The sequence below is a fragment of the Amblyraja radiata genome, chromosome 28, assembly GCF_010909765.2.
Source record: "Amblyraja radiata isolate CabotCenter1 chromosome 28, sAmbRad1.1.pri, whole genome shotgun sequence".
NCBI lineage: Eukaryota > Metazoa > Chordata > Chondrichthyes > Rajiformes > Rajidae > Amblyraja > Amblyraja radiata.
The window spans coordinates 30,323,126-30,348,934 of record NC_045983.1 but is presented as its reverse complement, the minus strand read 5'-3'; the positions used below and the strand labels follow the sequence as shown (position 1 = coordinate 30,348,934).

At 40.2% G+C, this 25,809-nt stretch overlaps 1 protein-coding gene across 1 annotated transcript in view; it reads left to right on the top strand.

The window, feature by feature from the left end:
- appbp2 (amyloid beta precursor protein binding protein 2) overlaps positions 1 to 25,439 on the top strand; it is a 56,504-nt gene extending 31,065 nt beyond the window's left edge. The window contains exons 5-13 of the mRNA XM_033046207.1: positions 4,689 to 4,857; positions 6,663 to 6,752; positions 7,624 to 7,691; positions 9,036 to 9,141; positions 11,194 to 11,318; positions 11,735 to 11,820; positions 15,124 to 15,314; positions 17,241 to 17,406; positions 23,917 to 25,439. Of these exons, the coding sequence (XP_032902098.1) occupies positions 4,689 to 4,857; positions 6,663 to 6,752; positions 7,624 to 7,691; positions 9,036 to 9,141; positions 11,194 to 11,318; positions 11,735 to 11,820; positions 15,124 to 15,314; positions 17,241 to 17,406; positions 23,917 to 24,170 (1,255 nt within the window). The 3' untranslated portion in view covers positions 24,171 to 25,439. The remainder of the gene's footprint in view (positions 1 to 4,688; positions 4,858 to 6,662; positions 6,753 to 7,623; positions 7,692 to 9,035; positions 9,142 to 11,193; positions 11,319 to 11,734; positions 11,821 to 15,123; positions 15,315 to 17,240; positions 17,407 to 23,916) is intronic.
- The last annotated feature ends 370 nt before the right edge of the window (positions 25,440 to 25,809 follow it).

Here is a 25,809-nt window from a genome sequence, read left to right as displayed (position 1 = left end):
TCACACCTATCCATGTTCTCCAGATGTACAGCCTGACCTGCTGAATCACTACAGCACTTTGTATATAATATTATAAACCAGCATCTACAGTTCTTTGTGCTGCATCTTAATTATAATTATATGCTCATGCCTCTCAAGTGGGCGAATGCAAACACAATTAAATCCGATGGTCATGAAGAATTATACATTTTCTACAGAAATTATTAATAAGCTAATTGGGAACTTGACTAAAATATTTTGTTTGCAATCGATTCCCCTACTCTGGACAAGAAACTCTGTGCATCTACCCGATCTATTCCTCTCATGATGCCCGTATAACCTATCACTCAGAATACTCGCTAGTAACTTGTTTGCAAAATATTTTTGTGTAAATCAGCGCTTGATGTTTGTTGTGGTTTCTGTCAAAATGGTTCTGGTTCTTTATGGGGGATGAAATCCACTTCAAAAATTGCTTATGATGGAAGATCTTTGCTAACTGTAAAGTACAAGCAGTTTGATTACAGGATGCAGCAATTTGGCACGAGGGATAATCAAATCTACTGCTAAATCTACTGTTCTATTTTGACTTAACTAGCCATCGCCAATAAGATTAAGCAGTCTATTTTAGTTCCTAAATAATATAAATTAGTTAAATCGTGAATAAGACCTGTCTTCAACATCAGATAAAAAGGATCAACTTGTACTCTAGAGTATGATTAATTGCATGGTATATCCTTTAAATCAGTGATGGAGAAGTTATACTTTATCCTTTGTGTAGGAAGGAACTGCATATGCTGGTTTGCACTGAAGATGGACACAAAATGCTGGAGCAACTCAGTGGGACAGGCAACATCTCTGGATAGAAGGAATGGGTGATGTTTCGGGTCGGCTGAAGAAGGGTCTCGACCCGAAACGTCACCCATTCCTTCTATCCAGAGATGCTGCCTGTCCCGATGGGTTACTTCAGACTTTATCCTTTGTTTTTTTTTGGTTTATTTGGACCAAAATTGAAATTATGCTGTTCATTAAAGTGTCACTACAGCAGCATGAGGGAAGAGCTGGGTAAAGTTGATTGGACAGGGACCCCAGCAGGAATGACGCTGGAGAAGCAGTGGCAGGAGTTTCTGAGAGTAATTCAGAAGAGTCATAGAGGGATACAGTGTGGAAACAGGCCCTTCAGCCCAACTTGCCCACACTGGCTAACAGTGTCCCAGCTACACTAGTCCCACTTGCCTATGCTTGGTCCATATCCCTCCAAACATGTCCTTTCAATGTACCTGTCTAACTGTTTTTTAAACGATGGGATAGTCCCAGCTTCAACAACCTCCTCTGGCAGCTTGTTCCATACACCCACCACCCTTTGTGTGAAAAAGTTACTGCTCAGATTCCTATTAAATCTTTTCCTTTTCACCTTGAACCTACGTCCTCTGGTCATCGATTCCCCTACTCGTATAACCTATCGCTCAGAATACTTGCTAGTAACTTTCCAACTACAGATGTTAAGCTCACCAGCCTATAGTTCCCGGCATTTTCCCTGCAGCTCTTTTTGAAAAGAGGCACAACATTTTCCACCCTCTAGTCTTCCGGCACCTCTCCTGTATTTAATAAGGACGACTCGTAATTTTCAACCAGGGCTCCCGCAATTTCCTCTCTAGTTTCCCGCAATGTCCTTAGATATATCTGATCAGGCCCTGGAGATTTGTCTACCTTCATACACAACAGTAACCAGTACTTCTTCGCCGGTAACACTGACTGCTCTGAAAACGCTTCCATTGACTGCCCAAGTTCCTCTGTCCTACTGTCTTTCTCCTCGCTAAATACAGAGGAGAAATACTCATTTAGGACCTTGCCCATCCCCTGTGGCTCCACACAGAGGTGACCGCTTTGATTCCTGAGCGGTCCCACTCTCTCTCAAGTTACCCTTTTCACCCTAATGTATTTATAAAATCTTTGGGGATTGTCCTTAATACAATCCGCCAGAGCAATCTCCTGGCCCCTTTTTGCCCTTCGGTTCTCCTTTTTCAGTTTACTCCTTAGCTCCCGAAACTTCTCCACGGATGCACGATCCCAGTTGCCTATACCTGTCCCATGCATTCTTCTTGTTTTTGACCAACGCCTCAATTTCCCTCGTCAGCCAAGCTTCCTTACATTTGTGTCGCCTATTTCGCCGAAACGTCGCCTATTTCCTTCGCTCCATAGATGCTGCTGCACCCGCTGAGTTCCTCCAGCAATTTTGTGTACCTTCCTTACATTTGCCTGCTTTGTCCTTCACTCTAACGGGGACGTACACACCCTGAGCTCTCTTCAGTACCCTTTTAAAAACATCCCACTTGGCCAAAGTTCCTTTCCCCTCAAATAACCTGCTCCAGTCAACTTGAGCGAGACCTTCTCTCATACCCTCAAAGTTGGCCTTGCCCCAGTTGTGCATTTTAACACGTGGACCCTCTCTGTCCCTATCCATAACTATCTTAAACCTAATCGAACTGTGGTCACTGCTCCCAAAATGCTCTTCCACAAACACTTCATTAACTTGCCTTTCCCAATTTCCCAATACTAGATCCAGCGTTGCCCTCTCATGTGTGGGGGCCTCTACGCACTGCTTAAGAAAACACTCCTGAACACTTTTGAGGAATTGCACCCCATGTAAACCCATCACTCTATGATTTTTCCAGTCTACATTGGGAAAGTTAAAATCCCCAAGTACAACAACCTTATTTAACCTGCACTTGGCTGCAATCTCTGGGCACATTTGTTCTTCTAATTCCCATTGACAAGTCGGGGATCAACAAGGTGATCATCCCTTTCTTGTTCCTCAGCTCCACCCATACAGCCTTACTAGACGAACCGTCCATAATGTCACCCCTGATCACTGCAGTAACATCCTGCTTAACTAACAATGAAAACCCCCCTCCTTTTTCACTCACCCCCGTCTCTCCTGAAGCTCCTGTACCCCGGAACATTGAGCTGCCAGTCCTGCCCCCTCCCTTAACCAGGTTTCAGTCATGGCTACAACGTCCCAGTATCCATGCCCTGAGCTCATCTGCCTTGCCCGTCAGGCCCCTTGCATTAAAATACGTGCAGTTTAAACCAACCCTCCTTCCTCGCTCTCCGCATTTTACCTGCCTATTCTGTCCACTAACTTTTCCCACGCCATCCTCCATACCAACTTCTAGCCTCTCACGTGCCTCTGTCCTGTACGAGATCCCGCCCTCCTGCCAATCTAATTTAAACTCTGGGTCTTTTAATCCCAAAGAGCAGGAAACATTCCAAAAGGGAGAATGAGGTGACCATGGTTGGCAAGGTAGCAAAAGTAAAAGAGAAGGCATATAATATTGCAAAGATTAGTGGTAAGCAAGAGAATTGGGAAGCTTTAAAAAAAAAACACCAGAAGGCAGTTAAAAAGGCAATAAGGTGAGAAAAGGTGAAATATGAAAGTAAGCTAGCCAATAATATAAAAGAGGATACCAAAAGTTTCTTCAGATCTATAAAGAGTAAGAGTGAGGCAAGAATGAACACTGGATCTCTGGAGAAGTTTAGTTTAGAGATGCAGCACGGAAACAAGCCCTTGGGTCCCACCGAAGGTAGACACAAAATGCTGGAGTAACTCAGCAGGACTGAAGAAGGGTCTCGACCCAAAACGTCACCCATTTCCTTCTCTCCAAAGATGCTGCCTGTCCCGCTGAGTTACTCCAGCATTTTGTGTCTACCTTGAATTCAAACCATCATCTGCAGTTCTTTCCTACCCTTTGGCCCACCGAGTCCCCACCGACCAGAGATCCCCGCACATTAACACTATCCTACACACACTGGGGACAATTTACATTTAAACAAGCCAAGTAACCTACAAACCTGTACGTCTTTGGAGTGATAGCATACAAACTCCGGACAAACAGCACCTGTAGTCGGGATTGAACCCGGGCCTCCAGCGCTGCAAGCACTGTAAAGCAGCAACTCCACCGCTGCGCCACCGTGCCGCTCAAGCAGTGAGGAATAAAGAAATGGCGGATTCATTGCTACGTTTTTTGCATCAGTCTTCACACTGGACGACACCAGCAACATGCCAGACATTCAAGAGAGTCAGGGGCAGAACTTAGTGGAGTTGATAACTCCAGTAGATAAGTCACCTGGAAAAGATGGACTACACACCAAGTAGCTTTCCAGATTGTGGCGGTATCAGTAGTGGTCTTTCACGAATCACTAGTGGTTCCAGAGGATGGGAAAGTTGCAAATGTTACTCCACCAGTTTTCACATTGTGATTCAGCGTTCCATTTAAGCTTTAGCTTTGTTCCGCTATAAGAAAATAAAAATTCCTTTCTGTGTGTTCATGCAGAATGAGCTGATGTTCATTTTTAATTCTGTACTTTCGGACCATCGTGATAGATAACATTTCAGTACTACAGTACATAGTATATGCCACATGGGTTCTGCATCTGTGCAGCCAGAAATACGAAATTTGGCTGCATAGATATTGTGTGCTCTTGCATTCCTAGTAACCTGGAGATTTACTGAGGCAGTTTACACTTGGTATTCTAATGCAAGCACTTTCATTTGAATTTCTGTGGTGTCCAGCACACGCTCTATTGAACCAAGGAGTGCAAAGAAATTCCAAAGTATTATCTACGAAAAGCAACTTTAACTACAAAGTGTGGAAAAGTATTGATTTGTCTGAGTTACAATTTGTTATAATTCTAATGTATTTATTTTCAAGGTTGCTCCATGTGCGTAATGGCAATTGTAAATACCACTTGGGGGAAGAGACGTACAAACTGGCTCAGACCTACATTGAAAAGTTGGCAAAACATGGCCATCAGGCAAATAGAGCAGCGCTGTTTGGAGAGCTCTGTGCACTACTTTTTGCTAAAAGTCATTATGATGAGGTAGGCTCTGTCCAAAAAGTGCTGCATATTTTATTTTAATTGCACATCAGAAAATCTGAATAGGTTTTTTTTTTAATGTTTGAACGTTGTTCAAAATTTCAAATTGTATGCAAATAATGTGCAATATGATAGTCCAAATTCATGCGCATGATAAACTAATCTCAATCTTTGCTGTGCATGAGCTCACAAAATATCATCCTGGTTTCTTGTTCCAATAAAGGGGAAATTAGCTGTGACGTTTCCCAACAAATGTCTTTGGTGCATCCCTGAAAGTTTGTTTCTATTACCTTTTATGTACGAGGTTTATGTAACGTTTTTCATGTTGGAATGTCCTGCCGTTCCTCTGTCCAGATCGCAAGTTGAAGGAGAGTTCAAGTCCCTGCAGCAGCACTGCAGTATGTCATTATGCTCAGATACGAGTGAAAATGAATACAAATGAAATAATCATTGTTACTTGCTTTTATCACGCTGGTTGGAGTTATACATTCAGTATCATTATTGTCCCTTAGGTAGCATTACCATTAAAAACACATTTTAAATTGCGTGTTTGCAAATTTTGTTTAAAAATAACAGAGGCCAACATCCAAGGACTCCTGACAAATACCTGTCATGTATTAGAATGCTATATGTTCTCCATAGCAGCATTACTTTTGAAATCTAATCACTCTTGAAATGTGCCATGAACTGTGCACAAATATTGAAGTGAAGTGAATAATTACGTTGCAGTACGTGAAATATTGGTTTGGGCTCTGGGAAAGTTTGCCGGGTCTCAACTTGCCAGACAAGGTAGGGTTTGTTAAGTTTCAACATGTCTCCACATTCTCAGAAAAGGGGCACCTTTGACACTGCAGCATAGGCACGTGCATATTTGTTGATTTGTTGCTGAAATGGGTGTTGACTTCCAATCTGTTGAGATCTCATCTGCCTGAACAAAGTATAACATAGATCATTAAGGTATAAATAAATGTTAACCAGAAAGAATGAGGGTTCCTTTCACATATTCAGGTCATGTTAAAAATATTGTGCAAATATGTTCATGCTTTTCCAGAAGCACTGTGTTCTCTTTTGCTACTGTGTTACATTTTCTTTGCCTAAATTGTTTTTATCGAAAATCATTCCTATATTAGCGGATAATTTTGTTTCTTATGGGCACTTTGCTAGTTTTTGGAAAGGTTAATTTTGATTCTACATTGATATTTCCTGTACATCAAGGAACCTTAATGTACATTTTAATCATTTGGAGTGCAATGTAGATTTAAGTAGTTAAAAATAATAGACTTTGGAGAAACAGCGTGGAAACGGGTCTTTCAGTCCACTTCACTCTGCGATCACCCCTTACACTATCACAATCCTACACTATGGACAATTTACAATTTTACCTAAGCCTAACCTACAAACCTGTACGTCTTGAGTGAGGCAGGAAACCGGAGAAAACCCACAAAGTCACATGGAGAATGTACAAACCCGTACAGACCGCACCCATAGTCAGCATCGAACCTGGGTCTCTGGCAATGTAAGGCAGCAGCTCTACCGCTGCGCCACATTGCCACCATAATTGAGCTGGAATCTTTTTGTGGCCATCCAGTGACCTTGGAGATAGGCTCATGTCAAATGTGCACTGAATTGCTTGTGTTTCATCCACCTAATGAAATATGAATGATTATTGTAGCATAACCTTTAATATGGTCAAAATTATTGCAATCATTATCATAAAATGATTTTTTTAAATTGTAACAATTAATTAAACTTGTTGCGTCTGGTGTTTAAAAGGCATGCAATTAAAATGCTTTTATCTTTGTTAATAGGCTTATAAATGGTGTGTAGAAGCAATGAAGGAAATCACTGTTGGCTTGCCAGTGAAAGTAGCAGTTGATGTTTTGAGACAAGCTTCAAAAGTGAGTAGTTTTTTATTTTGGTTAATGTTTAAATAATGAAGATTATAATGAATCAAAGGGTGCTGAGTCGTTACCTCTTTCAATTAATCTGTAGTATACAACCATCGTAAAACCTTGCTCCAACTAATTGTACCGAAATTCAAAATCTAATAGTATAAATTTGCATAGCCTTAACCCACATCCGTTGAGGCATTAAGTGTAAGGGTCAGGAAGTCATATTGAAGCTGTATATGACATTTGTTAGGCAACATTTAGAATATTGTGTGCAGTTATGGTCGCCACACTATTACGAAGGCTTTCGAGAGGATGCAGATGAGTTGCTTCCTGGATTGGAGTATATTGACTATAGGGAGAAGATGAACAAACTTGAATTGTTTTCTCTGCAGTTTGGAGGGTGAGGGGAGACCTGATAGAGGTTTATAAAATTATGAGATGCATTAATAGTGCAGTTTCCCAGGGTATAAATGTTGAACACTAATGAGAGTGCATTTTAAGGTGAGTGGGAAAGTTTAAATGAGATGTGCAGGATGGTTTTTTTGACAGTGGTTGGTGCCTGGAAGGCACTGTCAAGGATACGGGGCGTGGAAGCTAATATCCTAGTGATGTTTGAGAGGCATTTAGATAGGCACGTGAAGATGCAACGATTGTAAAGATATGGATTGTGCAGGCAGATGTGGTTAGTTTAATTTGGCATTATTGGTATCATGAAGGGTCTGTTCTTGTGCAGCTTTGTTTAACTGTACTCAATACTGATATCTTTAATAAGTTCCGAATATCAATAACGCTAACTTTATAATTGATCATCATTACAATCTCCAAATTACATTCGGGTCATCAAGTTGCTTGGAATTGAATTAATTTTGCTTTACAGGCATGTGTGGTGAAGCGAGAATTCAAGAAGGCAGAGCAGTTAATAAAGCATGCAGTGTATTTAGCACGGTAAGTTCTCGTGTAAAAGTATCAAGCTGTGTTGATTCATGCTTGGAATTTGTGTGTGGAGTCTGGGGATGTGCTAGTGCTTTGCATCTGTTATCACCAAGGAGAAGGTCATGGGTAGTAGGCCTGGCCATCTGCGAGTCACGGCGCCAGGCGGAAGAGGGCTCTGCCCGAGCCGGCTGCCTGCCCCTTTTCCGGGATTACATCCGCGTCCTGGTGGCACTTGAGAGGGTCGACACGCTGTCCACGGGCGCCCTGGGGGTTTTCCGGGACCGCTTGGGGTGGAAGTCATCCTCGATGGGGATTGTAATATAGTTGTATAGGAGTTTATTTCATATGTTTGTTTGACGTGTATTATGGTGGTGTGTTTTGTTTCGTTTTATATTGTACTGTAAATATTATTTTTAATAATTGATTAAATTCTTTTTGGTTTAAAAAAAAAAAAGGACATGGAGGACAGTGAGATCAGTGTGGAAAATACTAATATGCAAGGGCAGTTTGAGATTAAGAAGAAGGAGGTGTTGAAGATTCTTTAGGTGGATAAATCCACAGAACCAGATGAGATTTAACCCAGGTCATTGAGGGAGGCAAGAAAGGAGATTGTGGGAGCCATGACGAATATCTTTGCATCTTCTCTAGCCACAGGCGAGGTCCTAGGGGACTGGAGAGGAGCTAATGTTGTTCCTTTATTTAAGAAGGCAACACGAGAGATCCAGGGAAATATAGGCCAGTGAGCCTCACATTAATGGTAGGTCAGCTATTGGAGAGGATACTTTGCAATAGGATTTACTCCCATTTGGAAGAGAATGGGTTAATTAGTAACAGTCAGCATGGCCATGTACATGGCAGGTCATGTCTTTCTAACTTGATCCAATTGTTTAAGGAGGTGATGAAGTTGATCGATGAGGGTAGGGCAGTGGACGTCGTCTACATGGATCTTAGGTAAGGTCCCCCCCATGATAGTGTGGACCATTAGGATGCACGGGATTAACAGTGATTTGGCCGTGTGGATTCAGAACCGCCTTACTGATAGAAGACAGAGGGTTGAGGTGGAAGGACAACATACAGGCTGGAGGTCTGTGACCAATGGAGTTCTGCAGACAGGTTGATTAGTAAGTTTATAGATGACACCAAGATTGCTGTAGTGGTAGGTTATGAAGAAGGCTGTCAAGATATCCAGCAGAATATAGATCTGCTACAGATACGGGCAGAGAAATGGCCGATGCAGTTTAATCCGGGCAAGTGTGAGGTGTTCCACTTTGGGAGGTCAAATGTAAGGGGCAATGTAAAATTGTCTGAATTGTGATAATACGTGACCTAATATTAACTAAAGCCATTTATTTTCAGGGAGCATTTTGGACCCAAGCATCCCAAATATTCTGATACCCTCTTAGATTATGGATTTTACTTGCTGAACGTAGATAATATTTGTCAATCAGTGGCTATTTATCAGGTACGTTGGAACATTGAGATTTGTACCAATCCTCTTTGCATGTGCTTATTTGAATAGAGGAAGTCTATTCTTGGACTTTGTCTGACATGCTGCATTAGATGACCTGGTATTTTCTCAGGCTAAAGTTTTGGAAGATCAGAGTAAACATCTATGAACCTGACACAAATACCATGCAGTCTTCCCTGTACTCTCTCTCAAACTAAACCAGACAGTTTTTGCTAACTATATTCAATCAAGTAGATATTATAAAAAGCCTAATTTGACCACTATCTTGGTCTGTCTCCGCCTATACTTCAGATTATCAGTTCTGCAATTTGTGCTTGAGTTGTCACCTCTATACTCAAGCACGTGCTTTGCTCACTAACCTTTCAGCTCAATAATTCACCTCATTCTCAACTTCAATACCATTCACAACCGTATACCAGATTCTCCTTGTGTGTCTACATCGACTCTAAAAAATTAATCCCAAAATTGTTACTGTTCAGTCTCAATTTTAAATAATGTTCTGAACGTTGTGTTCCTCCACTTTTCCTTTCCCCTTATTTCCACCAACACTAATCAAGTCACATGTCTCCTCCAATGTTCCATTTTTTGGGGTATTGCACGCAGTTCTGGTCTCACCATTACAGGAAAGGGTGAAGGCTTTGGAGAGGGTGAAGAGGACGTTTACCAGAATGCTGATTGGATTAGAGGGTTTCAGTTACAGGGAGAGGTTGGATAGATTTGGATTATTTTCCCTGGAACGTCAGAGTTTGAGGGAAGACTTGAGAGAAGTATGTAAACTTATGAGATAGTTAGGATAGACAATCAGAACTATTTTCCCAGGATGGATATGCCCAACAGCAGAAGGCATAGCTAAAAAGTGAGATGGGGAATGCTTAATGGAGATTTGCAGGGCAAGTTTTTTACAGAGTGGTTGGGGCCTGGAACACATTGCCAGGAGTGGAGGTGGAGGCAGGTCCAATGTTGGCATTTAAGAGTCTTTTAGATAAGTACATGGAAGTGCAGGGAGTAGAGGGATAGGGATCATGTACAGGCAGATTAGATCAGTTTAACTTGGCATCATGTTTGGCACAAACCCTGTGGGCCAAATGGCCCATTCCTGCACTATTCTATGTCTAATTGCTGGTAACACCATTAGTTTCCAGTATCCAAAACTGCAATTCCCTCCACCATAGCATATTTCTTTCCCATCCAAATATTATCCTTTGGGAGATGTTTTTGGTTCCATAACTAAGGAAATATGTGCAATGGAGGGAGTGGAGTAAAATGTTACCACCTTGTTTTGCAGGATGTTGAGTTTGTCATTTGAGGAGATATTAAGCAGGCTGCGTCGATACTCTCTAGAATAATGAGTCAAAATGTACAAAATTCTTAGGGCTTGATTGAATTAGTTGCAAGAATGGTATTTTCTCCAGCTAAGGTGTCTAGACAAGGGATCACAGTGTACATTCAGGGCAGGGATGAAAAGATTTTTCTTCCCAGTGAGTAGAGAATCTTTGGAAGGTTACAAAATTTCAATTGCAGAGTATATAACAAGCATTGATCCATAGGTTTTTGACCTTACGACAATCATAACGGTAGGAGTTCCGTGAAGGAAAGTAGTGCTAAAATAAAAGATCGGCTCTGAGCTTATTGAATTTTGGAGCAAGCGCAAGAATGCTACTATCCTTTGCATTCTTATTCTGTATTGTAATATTTAATGTCTTTGGTGTGAATATAGAGGGCATTAATTTTATACGTTAGCCAATGGCCATATTGAAAGCTAATGGCAAGTTAATATAGAAGACTTTGGCAAAGGAGGAAAGACTTATTGGCTAATTAACCTGAGACTATTCTGGTCACTGTGACACAGTGCCAGTGCACTCATTGTAAACTATTTAAGTTTCATTATGTGTAGTCATGCATAAAGTGGCCTAAAATGGAGTTTTGATCATGGATTAATTTGTACAATTAGATATCGGTCAGAGTACTCAAAATAAGTTTGTAGGTAGTTGATGCGTGTAGCATGTACAGGCTAATAATTGTAGACTTTTAACTCTTGTTTGTTAGACAGCGCTTAACATCCGACAGTCTGTGTTTGGAGGCAAGAATATCCATGTAGCAACAGCTCATGAGGACCTGGCTTATTCCTCTTATGTACACCATTATAGTTCTGGGAAGTTTGACAATGCACGGTAAGTCATTTAGTAGCATATTAAACGTGTTTTGTTTTAGAAAACTGGTGATTTAGAAATCCTTTTCAGAACTTCATGTTAAGTTAGAACATCCTCTCAATTCATGCAGATAAAATATTTTCACACATTTTGAACATTTTTAATTTTACAAAATATATTTACAGACATTGACATGACCCATCAATCCACATTTAATGCTCATTCTGTAAGGTGTTCTGACTATAGATGACTGCTATTGTTTATATATGATGTGCTCATCTTCCATACACTAGTTTGGCTCTCCATCCTTCCTTCTCATCTCCTTTTTCTTTTTCCTTTTTCTTTAGAATGATCTGATACTTTTTGTTTGAAGGTTCACTCCCCTGACAAAAGCAGCAGTCTGCATTTTTAATGCTGAGTGTACTTTTCCTCAACAGATTTCACGCTGAGCGTGCCATAGAGATCATCACTCATATCCTCCCAGAAGACCACTTATTGTTGGCTTCTTCCAAAAGAGTTAAAGGTTTGTATGTTAAAATTGATCGTTTGATCAAAACTCATTGTACTTTTGAGACTTGCCTTCAACTTGTACCTTTGAGCACATGTATAATTCATAAAGGCAATATTTTGTTTTTAGTTTTATTATTATTCAAGCTTTGAGTAGTCTCGTCTACTACCAATAAAAAGACTGCGCTAAGATAATGCCCAGGCGCTGGCATTCTGAAAACAAGCCATGCGTAAAATTTTCTTCCATAACCAGTCTGACCATGAATATAAAAATCACAAGCATGCACTTAATGAGGATGAAGCATGAGATATTTATGAAGAAGAAAAGGGCATAATAATATATAGCAAATTGTCTTGGCCCAGCTAAAGTACTGAGCTGGCATGGATTAAACCCAAATGTTTTACCCCAGTGCATATTATCCGCATCCAATATTGTTCGACCTGTAGAGACCATATTATTGTACGGGTGCGAGGCATGGACTCTCACTCGAGCACTGTCCAAGTCTCTCGATGGTACCTACACCCGAATGCTCAGAAAAGTTCAAAATGTCAGTTGGAGGGACCACATCACCAACGCCCATCTCGATGGGGAGAATCCACCTCTGACCGAGAAGATCAGGTGGAGAAGGATGAGGCTCGCTGGTCACTGCCACCGCCACCCAGCAATGACCAGAGGACAAGGTTGTGCTGTGGGAACCCACCCATGACCCGGGACGGCCACTCAAGACGATGCTGAAGACGTTGATGAAAGACGCATGTGTAGAGACAAGAGGAGCTTGCCAGCTGCATGGAGGACAGAGATGTGTGGTGGGTTCATCAGCACCACTGCCTCGCTAATGTCTTCAACGATAATATCTATCTATCTTTAGATCTTGAGTCAAAGAGCTAAGCTTTCTAAAGGAATGTGTAAGTCATGCATTTTATCAAACATTGGATAAAATTGTGAACTGAAATGAAAAAGAATTACACATGCTGGAAATGTTGAAAAAAAAAAAACCAGACCTCCTTCTGGAACCACTCAGTAGTTTGGACAATATCAATTAAGTTAATGGAGGAACAGCCCAGAAAACACAATTCTCAGCTAAATTTTCAAAAGTATAATACTGTCAAGCTTTTACTCTGTATAGTTTTGGTTTAATTTAAAGATACAACGCGGAAACAGGCCCTTTGGCCAACCAAGTCTGCACCGACCAGCGATCCCCGCACACTAACCCTATACCACACGCACTAGGGACAATTTACACTTATACCAAGCCAATTAACCTACAAACTTGTACGTCTTTGGAATGTGGAAGGAAACTGAAGATCTCGGAGAAAACCCACGCGGTCACGGGGAGAACGTACAAACTCCATACAGACAACACCCATAGTCAGAATTGAGCCTGGGTCTACAGGGGCTGTAAGGCAGCAACTCTACCGCTGCGCCACCGTGCCGCCCTATGTTATGAATCTATCTATATCTCCCTAAATAAGTTGAGCACTGTGGGCATTGATGGGGTGAATATCTTGTTCTGGAATTTTTTCCAAGACTATTTCTGCAACAGCCATTTGGTGGCGCTCAAGAGCAGCCAAGTGCACTTGCTTGATCCATCTTGTCATCTCTGGTCTCCACTGATCAATTAAGCATACTAATGAAGATGAGATTGAATACTTTGGAAATGTGCAAACTTTGAACAAAACTTAGTGTTTGGAACTTAATAGCTTTAATATGTGATGGCATCGTAATGAAACAGAATTTTTCTTTCTATCCTCGTTTTTATACCACTATTAACTCGCTCTTCAGCCTTCTCTGCTTCAAGGGAAATAAATCCAGGCCTATCCATTCTCTCCCGGTAACTCAAATGCTCCAATCCAGTCAACATCCCGAGGAATATCCTCTTCACTCTCTCTAGTACAATTGCATCCTTCCTATAATGTAGCAACCGGAACTGTATACAGTAATCCAGATGTCGCCTAACCAAAGTTATATAAAGTTGTAACAGGACATGCCAGCTCTTGTATTCTATACCAAGGCTGATGAAGTCAAGCGTCCTTCACTACTTTATATCCACCTGTGCTTCAAGGATCTATTGACTTGAACCCCAAGGGCACTCTCTTCATCAACACCACCCCAACCATTTACTGTGTATGTCCTACCGTTGCTTGCCCTCCCAAAATGTATCGCCACACATTGTCGAGGTTAAATCCCATTGCCATTTTTGCCCAACTTTGCAGCAGGTTTCCACTCTGGTGTAGCCTCAGATACCGTTCTTTGCTATCTGCAACACTGCCAATTTTAATACAGAACAATTCCCGAAGATCTGCTCTTCAGTTTTTGGCTGCAGCTAATGGCATTCCATAAGATTCTTTATAAAATGCCTTCTGGAATGCAACATAAATGATGTACTTTGACATTCACTGTCTGCCACTTCAGTCACCTCGTCAAAACAAAAGCTCAGTCATAATATAGCCTTCATAAATGCATTCTGGCTGTCCTTGATCAGCTTAAAACAATGAAGGTTTCAGTAGGTCTGTCCTTGATTCTATTAACTTCCCGATTGCAGAAAATAAACTCATTGGTTTCTCACATTCGCCTTAAATTACATTATGCATTTTGGCATTTTAGTGCTTTCTGATTATAAATAGCTATGGAAGGTAATGTTAGATCAGTGGTATTTTCTCCAATTTACTTTGAAATACTTTAATAGGCGTGGTCAAGCACTGATGATCGTGCAGTTACTTGCTATCGTTCTCTTTGCATTAGCTTTGAGCCCACATCCCTCTTTCTGTAACGGCTTCCTTGTCACCTCCTTCCTCAGTTGCAGATATTGAAGTGAATATTGAACGTTAACTTTTCCTTGGTTTGCCATTTATTTGGCAATAAGATATTATTTTGTTTTGGTGTGGCGACAAGCTGCTGCGTATAACAGACATCTACATGAGTCAAGGAAAGGGTCCAAATGGAGATTGACTCCTCTACCAACAACACTCATGTAGTAGTCAGCTCACAAGTGAATAGTTTGTGAAACTGATATCAAATATAATTATTGCCTTTCCTTATGTTTCTGATCAATTTTAATATTGTACTACATTGATTTGTGATATTCTTGACATTTGTTGTGCTGTTTTAAAAAAAATATCCTGATTTCAAATGATGAATGTCGAGAGGCAAGAGTGATTTATTATGTCCCAAACTAATCAATGAAATTCTTACTTTTTTGTTATGTTGGCAAATTCAAGTGGAGTGTGCTGTATATTTTTCAAAATAGGAAAGGTAGATGATTTTAACATAAGCTCTATCAGAATACTAAAAGTTTATTGCAACTTGTTTATGTTGCAGCACTTATATTGGAGGAGATTGCTATTGACTGCCATAACAAGGAGACTGAGCAGCGATACCTTCAGGAGGCCCACGATTTGCACCTTTCTTCACTCCAGTTAGCAAAGAAAGCCTTTGGAGAATTCAATGTGCAGACAGCGAAGCACTATGGAAACCTGGGCAGACTCTATCAATCAATGCGGAAGTTCAAGGTAGTGCTTAATGCAGAGCTTTCTGACTCCAGGATTGATATTTTCAGAGCCCATTTTATTGTCTCCTGTCTTACCCACCCTCTATCTAATACTTATGTTCATGCCTTGCAAATGAAAGTATTCCTATTTCGGAAAATCTTTGTTGTTTCTTCACCTACTTGCCGAACGTAAAATTCTGCCCTTTAGCTGCGACAAGAGAAACGCAAACTTGCAATAGACGGCAGATGCTGCTGGAGCTTACATGGAAACAAGGTTCAGTGCTATTGGTCAGGATTGTCCCAGGATATTAGGTTAGTATGCTGCTGAGGAGAATCTCAGGGCAAACTTGTGGTTCTTTAGCTTTGAATCACTTATATAGCATCAGAAGGAGATGGCAGCGCCCTGGGAACAAACGTCTTTGTCAAGAAAATATACTCGACTTCACTTTGATGCTACTTTTTGTGATTGATTACTTCACACTGTTCTTGCACCTTGGGTATCCAAGCATTCATCAGTGTTGATGTTCTGTCTATTTATCCCTTTGCTGTGAAGGATGGGTCTCCCCACATTACCTCAGGATGTTCATTTCAGTTATGCATTTCAACACCATCTGTCCTTAGAACACTTTATCCATGATAATAATTTTGAACATGCATATCCATGCACCAGTGTGCTGCACAACAGTTCATCAGAGCTCAGCTGGAAAAGGAGATGGTGGATCCTGTCAAGTGTCTTTCTGAGAAAACTGTCAGTCATTTGGCAGAATATCTCATCACAAAAATTTCAACAAGCACAAAACGCTACCTGGTTAGTGGTGAGGGAGGCTATTTGTGTCATTTCTTTCATTTATGGTCAGACAGGTGACCTGGTAACGACTGCTCTGAAAATGACTCCTACCCATCACCTTCTAGAATGTGGCTTAGATCGGGGGATAATGCCGAATTATTTGTGAAAGCCCGTTCTGAACAGCTGTATAACATGGGACTCAGTGTTGGATGGGCTGTTCCCAGGTACTCCTAATGGTACAAATATTAATTGCTGCTGGAAAAATTGTAATTGTTGTGAAAGACGGCTTCTAGGATGCTTGAAACTCAACGATATTCTGGAACGAGTAAAGTGTTGTCTGCAACCGTTGTCTGCAACAAAGTGTTGTCCAGAAATCTTGCTGATCCTGATAGCAGCTATTGCAAAGGTCTCGTGGACAGGAAACCTCCTACCATTGCACACTAATTGGCTTTTCACGGGGGATGCCTGAGATTAGGGAAAGACTCGATAAGGGCATTTAAAATTATGAGAGACATAGATAATGTAGACAGACAAAACCTTTTTCCCAGGGTGGAAATGTCCAACCCTAGGGCCAAGGAGTCCAACAAGGGCATAGCTATAAGATGAGACAAAGAATGTTTAATGGAAGTACGCAGGACAAGTTTTTTACGCAAATAGTAGTGGGGGCCTGGAGAGCATTGCCAGGGGTGACGTGGAGTCAGGTACGATAGTGGCGTTTAAGAGGCCTTTGGATAGGCACATCGAGTGCAGGAAATAGAGGGATATGGATCATGTACAGGCAGGTAAGATCCGTTCAACTTGGCATCATGTTTGTCATAAACATTGTGGGCCGAAGGACCTATTCCTGTGCCATGCTGTTTTATGTTTTACTAATTCATTGGAATCCTTGTTAAAAGAGATGTATATCAATAACGTCTGATGTCATGGTAATGTTAAATAATTGGAATAACATGACAAAAATATTAAATTGATTGTTCTCTATTATTAAAAATGTTTTTCTTCAGACAATATTTGAATCAGTTTTGTCCCAAGTATGTAAAGCAGTAACTTATAGTAGTTGGCATCATATCTGTGAAGGGGCAATGCTGAAAAATAATTGCCTTGAAAGATAAGTCATCTCAATTGTAACAATTCTTAGTAACATTTCTGTTGCCTTTGTAGGAAGCAGAAGAAATGCACATTAAAGCAATTGAAATTAAGGAGCAACTCTTAGGCCAAGAAGATTATGAAGTGGCATTGTCAGTGGGACATCTTGCTTCTCTCTATAACTATGATATGAATCAATATGATGATGCTGAAAAGCTTTATCTAAGATCTATAGCAATAGGTACGTATAAGTGTAATTTCAATTTGAGGATTAAGTGCCAAACTCTCCTATTTTTATTGCATGCTTTTGTATTTGAACTTCGAATGAAGGTTCCAGTCATGACCAAGATTTTGACAGGTAATAATTGCAAATCTAATGCTGCTTGCCATCGGTACTTCAGACCTGTCTCAGCTTTTGAGTTTCATGCAAAGACCCAAATGGTGCTGCATGCAAGCATGACTACTTGCCGGCTTCTCTATCACTGTAAAGGAGAAGTGATTACAAAAGGCATGTCGCCATAAAGTAGTCTGAAAAGGAAAAAAAAAAAGCTGCAGAGACTACAACAATAAAAGAGTACTGGAAGTACAAAGCAGATCAGACAGCATCAGGAGAGAACTGACAACATTTCAGATTAACAACCCTAAATCAGAATGAATACCTGAAAAGTTAATTATTTTTCTCTCTCCTCAGATGCTGCCTGACCTGCCAGGTGTTTATTGCATTTTCTGTTTTTATCTTTGAAAATCTTGCACTTAGTTTTACGAGTAAGGGAGAGATCGGCATTCACGAATATGTCTATTCCAGAAACAAGGCTGTTTGCAATCTTCTCTATCAGTGTGATCAAAGGTGACTTGAATAGGCATAAATCTAACCTATTTATATATTTGAATAACTACATCACAAAGGGAGGTTGTTTGGCTGATTGACTCTTGGTGGAATTTTGTACGGGTAATCTACCTTTGTAATATCCTTAATTCAGCCTGCACTGTATAACATCCATGCTAAAATTCTCATCCTAGACTTTACTAGCTCTAGATTTATTCAATCCAGTGCTATTCCTACTGGGCTCCAGTGTTCCAAATTATGACTCATCTAATACTTTACTTCCTATACCTCATCTGGCACCAGGTCTTTGGCATATATGTTTGGCCTGGTCCTTTTCCTTTTTTTATTCCCTGTGTGATTTCATACCTCCTTTTCTGAGTGGTTTTCTATTAGGAGTCTTTTAACATTTAAAAAGTAAGCTGTGTAAAGACTCCATTTGATAAATCTGCTTTAACCTCTGAGGTCGTTTTTGAATTCCTTCCAAACCCCCCTTTGTATTAAAATCTGACTCTTTGTTCAAATTCTTGACATTTTTAGCATCTAGTTTTACTTGAAATGCTTTTTTGAAGGACCTTGCTACATTTACTTTGTACAACAAGGGAAGTGGGCATTCAGGCCATTGGGACAGCTCTAAACAAAACAGGTGCTTTACCCTATGGACATGCAACTTATTCTCTCTCAGATGCCATTAAGTTCTTTTGCTACTTACCTGAACTGACTGAAGTTACTAATTAAGCCGCCAGATTGTCTTTTGGATGTGGGAAATAGCTGAGCTTCCACGCAGAGAAAATGCAAATTCCGTATACACCACACCAAGGCTCAGGATTAAATCTGTGTTTGGAGCTGTGAGGCAGCAGTAATAAGTACTACATTATTATTGTTACTCTTACACACATGCTAAAATAGCTGGGGGGTTTTTAATTCTATGAAACCTGTAACTTTTCATATCTGCATGTTCAATGCAATGTGGCCAGGGTTAATGTTAATACTTTTATTTGTGTAGTTTATGCGAATTGCCTGACAAGTTCTCTTGCTTTCTCTGAATAACGCTAAACATGATACAATTTAATTGTTGAGTATAGGACAGAATGATTAAATTTGTTCACAACCAAACCCCTACGCTACCACTGCAAGTAGTGAATTATTGCAAGTGACCAGGTAAGTGTTGCTTCCATTGTTAAACATCAAGAGTGTTTAATAATTGTAGTATATACGAACAACAGAACCATGAAACTTACTTGCTTGATGAAAATCGCCTCCTGACCATCTACTAGTTTGTTTGATTTTGACATTTGGCAGGAATTGAAACTGATATTAATTTGATTAATTTGAATATTGTCCTTACAAATTTAATTTAATCATCACTAAAAACAACTTTGGCCCTCTATTTTATCCTTCTGATGGCCTTCTGTTTCACCTATGATTAGAAACCGAAGGTTGTACAGTTGAAGAAGACAGAATGTGTGCTTTTATCATAGATAGGATATATTTTGGCATTCTTGCCTGTCTCAAAAGTGCCCACACAACACTGATCCAAGTATGGAAGGATCTTTATTTAAGAAACTCCTCATGAAATGGGTGACATTATGGCACAGCTGTATAATTGCTGCCTTAGAGTGCCAGAGACCCGGGTGCTGTCTGTACTGAGTTTGTTTATTTTCCCTGTGACCTGTGTGGATTTCTCTGGGTGCTCCGGTTTCCACCCACACTCCAAATATATACATGTTTGTAGGTTAATTTGTTTGGTACAATTGTAAATTGGCCCTAGTGTGTGTAGGATAGTGTTAATGTGCGGGGATCGCTGGTCAGCACTGACTCGGTGAGCCGAAGGGCCTGTTTCCACGCTGTATCTACAATAAATGGAGTGGATTATGAGGAACAACTAGTATCAAGTGGTTTCCAGAATTTACTGCTGTTTAAGGACTTTGAACAGCAGTCAAAAACTGTTCAATAGGCTTGTGTAATTTTTAAAGAAGTTATTGGAAGTGCCCTAAAGTACTAGAAATTAAAAGAACAAGGTAAAGTAAATGAACTGGTTATTAATGAAGGTCGCAATCATATTCAAATAAATGAGGCCATTCCAACACAGAATTGAGAGGCCGCACCTGGCCACTGAGCTCACCATGTTACTGCTGGACTCTGGGATTACAAACACACCAGGAGGTCAAATGCTTTGGTATCTGACCACCTGTGTTTCAGCGCAGAGGTACTTGTATCAGTGATGAGCTGAGGATGTGGTTGGTTATCTAGAACTGGCAGCCAGAGGCAATTACAGAGAAACCCAGTTTAACTGCATTGTCTGATTTCTAAATGGTGTGGCACAGCGTCCAGTCAGATTTGAAATTTGCAAGCAAATGTGTACTTAGAAAGTCTGAATTGTCTAATGATTTGTTAATTGCACAACCAGTGCTGCAAGTGCAAGTCAAAGCATTTAATGCCAGTGTTACTCTGTCAAGCTAATTCACTATTGTCAATGCCTTGAATGAATGGTTGGCTAGTTCAAAACTACCATCTGCATTTTCTTTGTTAATGCCATTCTACCAATAATAATAGATATTACTGTAACTAATTTGATGGCTGGGTTATTTGTATAATTTCTGCAAGGTAATTGGTTTATGTGAAAATGTTTTTTTTTTAAAAAGGCCAGTCCTGAAAATCTGAAACAAAACCAAAGAATGCTAGATTGGGCCATTAGAAGAAGGGTCCTGACCAGAAACATCGCCTGTCCATTCCTTCCACGGATGCTGCCTGAACCGCTGAGTTACTCCATCACTTTTGTGTTTTCCTTAACCGTTAGAACTGACGAAGGGTTTTTGACCTCCACCATTAACTAACTCATTCTCTTTCCACAGATGTTGTCTGACCTGTTGACTGCCGTCAGCATTTTAACTTGTGTAATCCTTGTTCACCAGCTCATTTAGCCCTGAATGACAGTGGATGATTCTAATGTAGTTTTGTTCATACTTGCGTTGTGATCTTTAGTCACCTTATATCTTTTTTTTTGTCAGGCAAGTGGGCATTCTAAGTGGATGCTGCCTTTGGGCTTTCTTGTAGTATTGAGGCTTAATATCTTTAGTGCCAGATTAATATTGACAGTAAATGAAAATCAGATGAACAAATTAGCTATTATAACTTCTCCTCTTGCATCATTCCCACCTCCACGTTATCATATAAACTATATTAGATGTTTTAGATGCGCATTGAGAATGTTTCTTCTTCACAGTAGTGTGTTCCTGAGGTCTTACTAAACTACTGCTTAAAAAAAAAATGAAGCTTGTCTTTCTGGTCTCCCACCATTATAGCAGCATCAATTCACCTTGCCCCTTCGAGTTTCTTTAATTGGCAAATGTACGTCTGCTGTAATACTTTTATTTTCAGACACTTCCACATTCCAGAGACAGGCACTGTTTTAAAGAGACCTCTAATCACCAACCATGCAGTAAATTGTCCGAGCGTAATGTGGCCCTATGCTTCCTTCACTGAAATGGAACTCATCGTCTTGTTCAAAATTAAATCTGCCAGTGTAATTTTCAACATATCCAAACTATTGCATAAATTGTCTTCCCTTTTCGTCAAATAAAATACTACTGAAGTTTTATGTTTCATATTAGTAAGCTATATTATCTGGTGTTTGTGCATTAAAAGTGGATTCATTTGGTTGCCATACATTTGTGTTGGTTTGTTCGCCTGCATGCCATAGCGCACCTCTATTGCAACCATTTCAATTGAATACTCTGTCTTTTCACTCATTTCTGTATCTGTACTGTTATTAAAACTAGCTACCCTTCAGGGTGTTTATCAATGGGAAATTAACATTTAGAGTACAGGACACCGATAGTTATGTTGCTCTGCCTTGAAATGCTATGCAAGAAATAAATGGCCATGGCCAAAAGTTAGGCAATGTCATTGGTCATTATTGTATTGTATTGTATTGTATTTTAATGACCACACAGCCAGGCTGGTGGAATTTGTTATCAGTACAGCTCAGTACAGGTTCCAACATTTCATCAAACATTAAACATATAACATAGATATACATACAGACACATTACATAATACATAAGGGCCATGCTTATTCTTATTCCTCACCGTACAGAGTTTAAAATGTTAATTGCAGTGGGAATGAAACTGTTTTTGAAGCGGTTTGTTTTGGAGGCAATTGTCCTGTAACGCCTCCCAGAGGGCAGTAGCTGAAAGGCATAGTGTGCAGGGTGAGTGGGATCAGAGATGATCTGTGTAGTGTCCGTTTGTGGTAAAGTGATTCAAGGGATGGTACGGGTAAGCCAATAATTTTGGATGCTCTGTTGATGATGCGCTGTAATTTCTTCCGGGAGAGTGAGTCGAGACTGCCGAACCAGACTATGATGGATGAAGTGAGGATGCTTTCGATGATGGCTGTATAGAAGCGGAGCATGAGATGAGACCTTACTCTGAACTTCCTGAGCTGTCGGAGATGGAAAAGTCTTTGCTGGGCTTTTCCATAGATGTGGTCTGCGTTTGTCCTCCATTTGAGGTTGTTGCTGATGTGGGTTCCAAGGAGTTTGAATGTGTCAGTGATAGAGATGGATTCACCTTTAATGAGCACAGGAGTTTTGGGGGATGGCTGGCGTCTTGGGTGGATGATGAGTTCTTTTGTTTTTGATGAATTGAGTAAGAGATCATGGTCTGTGCACCAGGTCACTGCTTGGTTGACCTGTGCACGGTATTCAGTTTCTTGGTTGTTGGTGATGAATCCTATGATGGTTGAGTCGTCCGCGTACTTGTACAGGTTGACGGAGCTGTGGTGGGATGTGAGCTGGTTTGTGTAAAGGGAGAATAGCCAGGGTGAGAGAAAATATTACCCGTTTTAACCCTTTTCCTCCAAAACGTTGCACTGAATTATATCGATTCATCTTCTGTCACACTGGATCTGGCTTTTGTCCATCCCACAGCACTGAAAGGAACCAGTTAAAAGTTGCACGCTGTTCTGTCTCACAGTGACCATTGTGTGCACTTCCATCATTTTAATTTTGTCAGTCATCCGCATCTATGCCCAGTGTCGCCTTATCTGACGAGAGGCAATATTTGTTGTAATAATTTGGATATCCAATGTCAATAATGGCTTACACATCAAGCCTCGATTGAATTTATTTAGGCCCTCACTAAACCTTCTGCAACAGTGCAACAATGCTTAACTAATAATTTCTCCAAATGTATTTCTTGCACTAACCTTCCTCGGTGACAGAAGAGCATTGGTGCTGCCTCACAACTCCAGCGATCATGGTTCAGTCCTGACCTCTGTGTGGTTACTGCAGTCTGTGGACTTTACACTGTATGACTTTTGTCCAAGTTCTCTGGTTTCCTCACACATTCCAAAAAAATGCTGGTTAGTACTGTACATTATCCCAAATATAGATGGGTGGTAGGATAATCATGAAGTTGATGAGCTTGTGAGAGAATAGGCTATATGGAAGTGTGAATTATTGTGAAAACTGGCCGCGAGTCAATTTGCCGCCTCCTATGTCACAAAAAACATAATCTCATAGTGGGCTGAAGGGCTGGTTCAGTACTGTATAGCTCTCTGTATAACGTTCAATGAAAAGAAAACAATGTAATAAGATTTTTCTTCATTCTACCTACTGTTGTCACCTTTCTTAATTTTTCTTTTATTTGAGTTGAGCATTAAGCTGTGAAATATCGTGAATATTTTACTACATTAGACGTGTACATAAGTACAGGTTGTAAATTGATCAGGATCTGGATGTAGCCCAGTCTAAAACTTTGCTCTTAAGTTTCTTATTGTTCATATTACCTGAAGGCCACTTTGATTCAAATATAAATCACTTGTCATTTTCGATTTCAGATTGAAGTGTCTTGATTCGTTTCTCAAAGAATCGAGCTTGTTTTACTCGGCAAATAACAAGAGTTCTATGTGTTTTCTTGCAGGAAAGAAGTTATTTGGCGAAGGTTACAGCGGACTGGAATATGATTACAGAGGTCTCATCAAACTGTACAACTCTGTTGGCAATTTTGAGAAGGTATTTGAGTACCATAATATTCTGTCCAACTGGAACCGACTGCGAGATCGACAGTTTGCCATTAGCGATGCCCTCGAGGATGTTAATGGCAGTACTCAGTCCACAGAGGAAGTAGTCCGATCATTTCTGTTAGCTCAGCCTACGAATGGACAGGGATGCTGAGAATCATGACAGGAATAAATGGTCACGTGCGGTCTTTATTCCCTGGACTGAAAGGGAGAAGCATACTGTGAAACAATCCAGTAACTACACTTAATACCGTTAGGGTAATTATTTTCTTTTAGGTGTTAAGCTCCAAGGTAAAGGCAACAGGAAAAAAAAAATTAATGTAATGGATCCGAGACTAGGAACGATCTGACCAGAAGCAGTTGCCATGACATGTCATTGTATCGTAAAGTTTGCAAATGCTGAGGGCGTGGAGGATTTGTCTCAGCAAGTGGACATTTTTTTTGCAGCTGCAGCCTTTAATATTTTAATTATATTTCAAATCGTTTGCTGCTGATCAAAAGTAATTTTTGAAAAATAATTCAAATATTTCTTTGCATAAGAGTTCAGGATGTGCAAGTGGATTTCAAACATTCAGGCCTTTTTACCTATTTTTGTTTTGCATCTTGAAAGTTACCACATTTCCATGTCGAGTATGCTAACAGGTGCCAGCCATTGCACTGCGAGTCTCCACAAAGACTAATTATTTTGCTTACATCACAATTTCCAAAATGACAACCTTAAGGGCACAGTGATCAGTTTGCTGTACATTACAGTATGTCATTATATTCCTAGGTATCTATAGCATGGGTGGCCTTAGTGAATTTGTTGAAGTGCACATTTTTTTTTTTAAACTGAAGTATTAAAGGAATATACCTAGAAGTTGGTTTGTGGTGCACAAGCTCAGTGTCGGATCACTAACTGATGTTTTTAGGTACCATTTGTGTCATCCAATTTTTAAAATTCAATTTATATTCCTCATTGGGAATAATGTTGCCATATTCCACATTAAGTAAATAAAGTTTTGATAACATTTGTGGACATGGAAATGAAAAAAAGTCAACTGTGTTCATTTTATTGCACATTTAAGTAAACAGTATTTTTGTATTTTCCTGAATTGTGTTGACAGCAGTTGCTATACACTATTACCAAATTCAGCCTCTGCTGTTAAAAGCAAGACCACAAACAGACACCTCCTTGATACTTGAGCAGGAAGTCCTGTATTAGTGCCACGCTGAATTTGTACAACAACATCATAATTTTGTTGTTTTAATTTCATTATTTGTGTACAGAAACTTTTAGTGTAACGACGTAACAGGCTGCAGCGCCCAATATTATGTGCAACCATCAAGCCAGTATTGCTTGTTTGTAACAAACATTGTGATATTCTGTAACTGTACTACTACAAAATATTATTGATCTGCTAAATATAGTGTTCATGCACCACCTCGGTCTTTGCTTCTTAGCTGATTGTTCAATCACTGGTATTTTAAGACATGGTACCTTTCACATGACTGCAGGCACCACATTATCCACAGGGAAGTCGAGAGCTGTAGACTTAAAGGGTGGGACAAACTCAGGAAAAATTGCACCCACCAAGGAAGTAGAACTTGGGCTGATCAGTCCTTGTGTTCTGATGGACCTTGTGCAGAGTTGCTGAAAACGGAAAGTGGCTAGTGAGATAGTTGATGTGGGAATTGGAGAGTAACAAATTTAATTTGAGGGATATGGGCCAAATGCAGGCAAATGGGATCAGCCTAGTCGGCGTGGACGTGTTGGGTCAAAGGATCCGTTACGTGTTGTATAACTCTAACTC